Source organism: Cuculus canorus, chromosome 2, assembly GCF_017976375.1.
Source record: "Cuculus canorus isolate bCucCan1 chromosome 2, bCucCan1.pri, whole genome shotgun sequence".
Lineage (NCBI taxonomy): Eukaryota > Metazoa > Chordata > Aves > Cuculiformes > Cuculidae > Cuculus > Cuculus canorus.
The window spans coordinates 106746215-106755214 of NC_071402.1; the positions used below are offsets into that span (position 1 = coordinate 106746215).

Sequence of the window (9000 nt, forward strand, 5' to 3'; positions counted from 1 at the left end):
GAAGAAATTTCTGTCTCACGTATGTGATACAGGATATAACATAAGACACGCACTTGTAGAAATTAACATTTATCTATGTCAGCATCATGCTAAATAAATTGAGAAAGAGAAAGTTGTTTGAACAATTCTTTACATATATAATTAACACAGACAGCCCTATTTGTCCACTGTTTTGGAAATAATAATAAGGGAGTCTTAATTGCAGTTCTGTTTTCTCTTGATGCAAAAGTGGTACCGATTGGCATCCAAACTTCCAGTCTACCAATACATGGCAGGGTAACAAGAGTCTTAAGGAAGAAAGCTGTACAATCAGTCTCCAAAAATCAAGTAATATTTACCTTAGCTTTTTTTCTAGCCTCGAAGTATAAAATTGTTTTGTGGTTTCATTTTTTTTTCAACGTATAGCTAAGTCTAGTGTTCAAAATTCCAGTTCTTCTCTGTCTAGACCTGCTTTGTCTCAGACATGAAGGAAAGTTACAAGCAACTTAATACAAGTAAACTGACTTACTGTAAATCAGTTTAATGAGTGTAAAACAGATAGGCATTGACAAAGAAAAGACCAGAGCAATTAGCAGCTACAGTTAAGGCAGGCACTAGGAGAAGGTCTCAAATATAGAATGTTGGCACAGAAACACGAAGTTGTCAGAAACATGCATGTGTGGTTGACAACGTGTTTCTAAGAGAAAGTGAAAAAGCCTGGCTTCCTTCAAGGGTTTGGGAAAAACACTATAGGAATGAGGGAAAGACAGTCAGGCTAAAGGGACTGGCAAAATAAATCAAAAAATAACACAAGGAAGTTCGTTAGACTGGAAATCTGTTCAGTGTAGTCAAACAGAGTAAGAGTAGATGGTCTAAGAGTAAAACAATGGAATTGTCAATAATTCTACATTTGAAGAGAATAGTGGATTTTCAGCAAAAGTTAAATAAATAGAACTGTATTAGGAGGGAAAAAATAGTGTCCAACTGTGAAAGCGCACTGCATAGTGGTTACAAAAGAGGAACAATTTGACAAAAGGTGAAAAACTCCTATGTTTTATATAGTGACTAGCGAGAGTCATAGCACTCTAGAAATCAGCAGCAAATCCTGTTCTGTTTTGCACAGAGTCAGCATATCATCAACAGCAGCTTATTCTGCAAGAATAGCTTGTCCATAGCTCTGGGCATGTTTTTCACATATTAGAGGGAACCTATTTAGAGATGTTATTTAAGGGATGTGCCCAATTTCTAGACTGCTGCCAAAAGGGAAAGTGAGGGCAAAATCCTCACCACAGGATCGAAACATATTTAGTAAATCTTTGTAGAGCTTTACGAGTCATTTCCCCTTTCTGTGACAGTTATGTCTGATTGAAAGCAAGGGTGTTTTTGCCAGAAGCCAAAGCATGGTGAAGATTTACAAAATAAATATCTCCTAGGAAGTATCAAAATCAGGGTTCCCTAAAACAAAGTCAGGCACGAGCCTGTACATGGTCCAAAAACTGAGAATCAAATCCAGCTGAGATAATTCTGAATACCATGAGGCAAAGACACTAGTGCTGCAGTTGCTGGACATGATGGAGTATATCCAAAGATAAGCCCAGTTGTTCTACGAGCCAAACTGTCTGTTTTTTAACCCAAGCAAGGGTTGACTGTTCAGGATCTGTACAGAGTTTTGCCTTGCTGCACTCAGACTGCAAGGAACCAACCACAACATTATTTCTACAAATGTTTTCACCAGAGCTGCCAATGTCTTCGTGTTTCCCAGCTTTACCTCCATTGTACTCTGTCCCAGCTGGAGCTGTATGATTAAGGTCCATATCGTGAACACAGTCTAAAATGTGTTTGAGATGTGGCTGTTGTTCAGTAGAATTCAGACACTTAAGCACATCTTCTTCATGCTTTCCAACTGCATCGAGAAGATTATTTATCTTACTTAAGGCAGAGTCATGTCCATTAAGATGACACCAGGATAAGAGAGCACTGAAAAGTGAAGAACAACAATAGCAAAAAATCGATTAGATGTATCCACACAGATTTCTGGGTGCTGGAAGGAGATAGCAATCTCACAAGAAATCTGTACCTTTTATATAAAGTATATATGTTTCATTCACATTTTCTGGGAAATTCAAGCAGTAGAACTGAATACTAAGCTTAAAGATACAGATTTAGATAATTTTCAAAGAGAACTGAAGGAATATTTTTAAGAATGATCATTCTATATGCAGGTAGGCAATTCTCTGTATTCAAGACCTGCAAATTCTCAGGCTGCTTACTTTGGACAGAATCACAATGTCTTTTTTTAAATTTTTTTTTTTTTTTAATTAAAACAACCCCAAACCTACATGCATACTACCTCCATACATACCCTCTACACACACATGGCCTTAAAGAGTTTGTAACTTACTTCAGGGTTCCTCTGAACTGGCCACAGGTAACCATCAGCTCAGCACCATGCCTATAACCTTGATTGAAGCCTTCCTGGAGCGCAAGTTCTTTCCCAGCCTCAATTCCATCCCTGTAGCCTTCCTATAACAGGAGTGGTGAAACAGGTTGTTCGCAATGTGAAAAATCTGCCCCATGACAATTTCATACTACAACATTTTAAATGGGTATTCAATCTCTTCAATTACAGCTTCTATGCTTGAGCACTTCTCTCCCACTGCTAAACCAAAACATGCTTTCTGCAGTGCATTAGAATTTACTGATCTGCAAGATCCAGTTCTTTTTCCAAAAGCTTCCCCAGCAAGCTCAGAAAATGAGAAAAGTATTTTTAGAAACATAAAAAAATAAGACAAATTTGCACGAAAGCATGCTTAATTTTGTGATGACCAAGTCCCTTATGAAAAATTCCTTGAGGAATAACCTCATGTAGTTTTCCAGGTAAGAACAGACAGGTGCAAAACCTCCCTTTTAGCAGAGGTACTCTCCTATCCATGATCCACGTACCTGTTTTCACAAAACTAATTATGGAGCCTTGCTACTCAATTTGCTGGATCTCGCTCAATTCAAGAGTTACACAGGGAAAATATGGTGATTGGAGAGTCACATATACACATAAAATTGTGATTGCTTTCTGTAAGAAAAAGCTAATGACTGTAATGCAAATTCATTTCTTTGTATTCTAATCACATTACTACATAATGTGGAATAATTCTTAACATTTTTCACACCAAAACTGCAAGTTGTAAGAGTGAAAACTTTGATTTGGTTTGCTCATAAGAGAAGAAAACTGGTGGCCTTGCTACAGAAATAGCCAGGAGCAAGACTGTTTTTTTATTTTGCCCATCATACAGCTCTAGCCTCACCGTTTTATGATTTTGCAGGATCTACTTGTAAAATACCAGAGGGATTTGTGTAAGAACACTAAATAGCCCCTTAAGAAAACCAGTCTTTTTGAGGGACTCAGATGCAGAAAACTTCTCCTTGGAGAATAACACAACAGCTGTGTTGTAATATCCTTCCTCATCAACAGCCTACAACAACAGCTTCCATTCATGTTCTTCGGCCAAATGCCAGTCACTTGTGAGCAGACAAGCCCCACTGGCCCCACTCTGAATGATAATGTATCTGTTGAAGTAACCTGGGTTTATGGACTTGTTTTGTTCCGTGCAGAATTCCAGCGAGGGAAGAGCTGTGGAAACCAGCTTTCATAAGAAGTATTTTTCATTAGGATAATAAATAAGCCAAAGAACTACCCAGACCACACTATATAACTGCAGTTCCACATGGAGTCACACATTAAATCTGACTGATGAAGTACTGTACCTAACCCCCCAAACATCTCATGTTTCTTTATTAGCTGTGTTGCCCTACATTTTCTGGTGATAACCCTACAAGTATGAAGGAAATAGAATCAGAATTTAGCACTGCCTTTTACAAATACACATGGCAGTGTGGAGGGAGCCAACATGTTTTGGTAAAACAGTACTTCGCTCTCATGACTACTAGGATAGAGTTTCTGTAAATCCCTGGTACATTTTCCCAACATTCAGAAGAAACTAAGCCACAGTAACTTATAAGCAGCCACTCTTAGTTTTCTCGTTAAATCAGCCAAGTATATATGAAGGCACGTATCAGTAAATCTAAAATGGTTAAAAAGACTATTAAATCATTATTACAGAAGTACCTTCAACCTTTGTTTCATGGTGCTGTTCCACTCTTTCTGTAGTAGATACATCTCATCTGCATCTTCATCAAATATATCCTCATTGGCTCGGCTGACTGCAGCTTGTACCCAGGACATAGTAGCAGTGATGACTACAACCTCTGCTGATATGCTAATAAAAATACTGAGAAACTCTCAGAAGTCCCTCTGGCTAAGCATCAGATGAGAAGCGCAGGCAAAAAATGTGAGTTCTGAAGAGAAGCAATGTATGGAGCTGATTATTCAACCTGTACCTTTATTTCCACAAGGAAAACAGATGCCGTTTACCATCAGGGTGTATCTGTCAAGATAAGAAAGTCAGATCATTGCCGGTAAAGCAACTTCTGTGGTTTACAAAGACAACCTGAGACAGTAGTTTCCCTTCTTATGGCAGTGACACACACATGCATGTCAAGTAAGCATTTCTAGATGTTGCTGATATGCGAACAACAGGCAGAAACAACTTTATGCTGACAGCAGCTGACTAACAGTCCCATACGTCTTCCATGCAGCACATGAAGTTACAGGCACAGGTAACTGCCTGCTGAGTTAGGAACTGGCAAGGACTTTCATTTCCACTTTCCAGGTTATGCCAAATACCTAACCACCTTATAAACTTTGACTAGAAATCACAGAATCATAAAATAATTTGGGCTGTGTTAGGAAAAGAAATGTTATTTTTGCAATACAGGTACTGAATTTTGCCCAGTAAGGACCAGAGGCAAAGACACCTACAACTTTATAAGTTAGTAAGACCTCATGTAAGTTAGGTCTGTGGTCAAAAATTAAAACACAGAACTATCTTTGTATGATGCACGATAATACCAGTGCAAACCTCATGCCAGGCAAGCCTAAGGAGGTAACTACTAAGAAGTTCTAAGAAACCCAAAACCATGGAAGGAAGTGTCTAGATAAGGGGAGGGGGCAACTGGAGAGGTATGGTGGGAGAAATGAACAGGGGTGGAAGACCTGATCGGCTAATTAGAAGCATCAGATAGGCTGTAAACCTTAAACTATCCAGCCAATGGGTAAATAATGGAGGGACAATCTGGTTGTTGGTATTAAAAATACAAGTGTGCTAAGAGTATACCCACATGTGCCTACTTGGTGGGACACCTGTTTATGCATGGATGTGAATAAAGTGTGCTTCACTAAGGAATCTATCTGAGCCTGACTCCACTGGCTATGAGGATGTTTCTCACAGCTGGAGGAGACCCTAAAGATCATCCAGCTCCAATCCTCCTGCCCTGGGCAGGGACACCTTCCACTGGACCAGGGTGCTCAAAGCCTCATCCAACTTGGCCTTGAACACCTCCAGGGATAGGGCATCCATGACTTTTCTGGACGACCTGTTCCAGTGCCTCACCACCCTTGCAGTAAAAAAACTCTTGGTACTCCTTCATATTTTGAATAAAGACTTAGCTACCTCTACTGCAGAGGGAAGAAGATATTAACTGCATTATTTAATCTTTTGCACTGAAGAAAGCCTCTCATAGTGAGGTCCCTGCACTGGTGTAGCTCCCACTGATACAAGAGGTAGTTAGTATTACAAAAAGTGGAATCTTTTTGATTTAAGCTAAAGCAGAGCTAAGTTGCATCTAAGTAATTGTGTTCCCTTAAAGTTAGACATGTTTTCTTTCAAGCAATTTTTTTCCAGACACTGTTCATTCTTTGAAGATGATAACGTCTCGTGTGAAGCATGATCTGTGCCAAACAGATGTTTCTTCTGTAATCACCTCTGTCTGGAGTTTTTTCTTATCTTAAAGGCAAGGTCAGGCAGAGCTGGAGCCAACTCCAAATTAGCAAGAGTTTTGGCTGCTGTGAAGTTCATAATAAGTGAATTTGGCTGCTGTGAAGTTCATAATAACATTAAAACGAGTTGTTGGAAAGTGATAGAATACGCATAAGATTTCTGGGAGGACTTATCCACATGCATGTAAGTGGGGAATCCATCCTGTCCCAACTCTCGTCTCCCTGCACACGATGGATGGAGATCACTCCTCGTGTTGCCCAGCCCTGATAAAGGCTGCTTGCTTTCTGAAACTTCTAAACGAGACTCGGAAAGTTTCTTTGCCGGCATTCTCAGTGTCTCCACAACTCGCAAGCGCTGCTCCTCGCTGAGGGAACTACGGCTTGGGAGCCCCCCACCCCGCCCCCGGCCACGCTGCTTCTCCTGGGACATAACTGTCCACCGCCGCTCCCCCTCAGCCACCGCCGAGGCCCCGGCCTCCCTCCCCGCGGCCCCAGGCCCCCACTGCGGACACACAGCTCCCCAAAAGCCGCCGCCGCGCTGCGAGGAGCCCCCCCTTTTTCCCCAGCCCCTCACCTCCACCGCCACACCACCTGCGCGCCGCCATCTTACCTGCGGGCAAAGCGGTATCGCTGCCGCCGGAAGCGAGCGGCAGCCATGTTGGCTGAGGGCAAGCTCTGAGCCACCACCTACCACCTCCGGCGGCCCCGCGGCTTCAGAGCCCGTCTGAGATACGGGAGGCGGCGGCGGCCATCTTGAGTGCGGGCGGGGCTGCCCGCTGCAGCGTTTACGCATAGAGATAATAAACAAAGATAATAAAGGCCAGGCTGGACGGGGCCTCGAGGAGCCTGATCCAGTGGGAGGTGTCCCTGCGCGTGGCAGCGGGGGTGGAACTGGATGATCTTTAAGGTCCCTTCCAACCCAAACCATTCTATGATTCCAGAACATGCTGGGAGACGTGGTTTAGTGGCAGACAGGACTGGTTGGACTCGATAATCTAAGAGGTCTTTTCCAACCTACTGATTCTATGAGTTTATGATCCTTTTGAATACAAATGATGCCAGCCGGAGACCGGTGTTCCATTGCTTGCTTCTAGTAGACAAAGCAATAATATTGTTTTGGCATAAATACAACAGAACGATGTGTTTTTCATAGAATCATAGAATTGCTTGGTTGGAAAAGACCTTCGAGATCATCAAGTCCAACTGTACCTGTCCACTACTAAATCATATCACTGAGCACTTCATCTGTCTGTCTTTTAAATACCTCCAGGGATGGGGACTCCGCCGCCTCCCTGGGCAGCCTGTGCCAGGGCCCAAGAACCCTTTAAGTGAAGAATTTTTTCCTGAAATCCAATCTGAACCTGCCCTGATGCAGCTTGAGAAGCTTGACATGAGCTGGCAATGTGGGCTCGCAGCCCAGAAGGCTAACCGTTTTCTGGGGTGTATCCAAAGAAGCATGGCCAGCAGGTCGAGGGAGGGGATTCTGCCCCTCTATTCCTCTCTTGTGAGACTTCATCTGGAATACTATGTCCAGTTCTGGAATCCTCAACATAAGAAGGATATGGAGCTGTTGGAATGGGTCCAGAGCAGGGCTGCAGAGATAATCAGAGGGCTGGAGCACCTCCCATATGAGGACAGGCTGACAGAGTTTTGGTTGTTCAGCCTGGAGAAGAGAAGGCTCAGAGGAGACCTTATCACGACCTTCCAGTACGTGAAGGGGGCTACAAAAAACGCTGTGGAGGGACTGTTTACAAAGGCTTGTAGTGATAGGACGAGGGGCCATGGGTATAAACTGGAGAGGGGAAGATTTAGACTAGACATAAGGAGTAATTTCTTCACAATGAGGTTGGTGAGGCACTGACACAGGTTGCCCAGGGAAGTTATGTATGCCTCCTTCCTGAATGTGTTCAAGGCCAGGTTGGATGGGGCCTTGGGCAGCCTGATCTAGTAGGAGGTGTCCCTGCCCATAGCAGGGGGGTTGGAACTAGATGATCTTTAAGGTCCCTTCCAACCCAAACTATTATGTGATTGCCTCTCATCCTAATGCCTATCACTTGGGAGAAGAGCCCAATACCCGCTTCCCTACAATCTCCTTTCAGAGAGTTGTAGACAGTGATTAGATCTCCCCTCAGCATCCTTTCCTCAGCGTGTATTGCATTTGGTTTATGAGTATGAGTTTAAAGTTAGTTAATCCTCATAAACGTGCTGTACATCAACCTTGAATTCAAGTTTTGGGTTTTTCTACGTGGTCAGCTCCTGTTACAGCAAATGCCCTCATTCCCTGAGTGCTTCTGTGGGTTCCTGGGTGGCAGCAGACTTGCTCCTCATCTGGAGAGGCTGATTCCCTGTTTGTTGGGCTGGCCATGGTACTATGCTCACTTCCCGGTACTGCCAGTCGTCCCACCTCCTGTCCCATGGATGGCTGGTAAGACTCACTACAGCAGTGCTGGGGACACAGGTGATGGTAGAGCCTGTCCTCATGCTGCAGATGCCAAGAGATGAGTGATTGCCTGCTGTGATTCACACAGTCCCAGCACTCACATTCCCCTCGACCCTTTTATTTTGCAGAGGTAGCCTGTCCTCCTCACAGCCCTTCTTGAGCACTCACTGCTGGTTGCATGCTGAGATATAAGTGGCCAAGTAATCCAGATCTGTCTAGAAACTGGTGTGTCGGGATGAAATAACACTGGTGTCTCTGGATGGCCAGAACTGTGTGTGTTTGTCCCTCAACACTTACTATACATGTCTAGGACTGCTGATTTCCTAGCCTAGCTCTATCACTTCCACCTCCTGTCTGCTAGAGGCTTATTTAGCTAGTTCTGTCATTTTTTTTTAAACAGGAAATAATGCTGAATATAGCCTGCATGCACAAATGCACAGCCGCAGAAAAGCCAGCAACAAGAACTTGTGACCCCTCATGACTGGTCACAACAGTACTACTAAACTTGGGTTAACCCTTTGCTTATCAACTTGCACTCTGTCCCCTCAGCCTCTTGCTCTTCTGGAAAAGATACCCAGGTCATGGCTAAGGGTCACTATGAGTTTCCCAAATTTGCACTATCTCAGTTTAAATGTAATTTGAATTTACATTAATCAAAGTTTATCATTTCACACAGTTGTTGGTTTAA

At 43.2% G+C, this 9000-nt stretch overlaps 1 protein-coding gene across 2 annotated transcripts; it reads right to left on the reverse strand.

Annotated features, from left to right (window-relative positions):
* Positions 1 to 563: 563 nt before the first annotated feature.
* Positions 564 to 6630, reverse strand: YAE1 (YAE1 maturation factor of ABCE1). 2 transcript variants are annotated; one of them, XM_054058205.1, is made up of 4 exons: positions 6483 to 6630; positions 4103 to 4421; positions 2381 to 2502; positions 564 to 1956 (listed from the first exon to the last, which is right to left on the reverse strand). In XM_054058205.1, exons 2-4 carry the CDS (start codon positions 4217 to 4219, stop codon positions 1527 to 1529), a joined length of 669 nt encoding a protein of 222 aa, XP_053914180.1. In that variant the 5' UTR covers positions 4220 to 4421; positions 6483 to 6630; the 3' UTR covers positions 564 to 1526. The 2 variants fall into 2 exon arrangements, with proteins under 2 accessions (XP_053914180.1, XP_053914179.1); XM_054058204.1 differs by having other exon boundaries at positions 6447 to 6620.
* Between the last annotated feature and the right edge of the window lie 2370 nt (positions 6631 to 9000).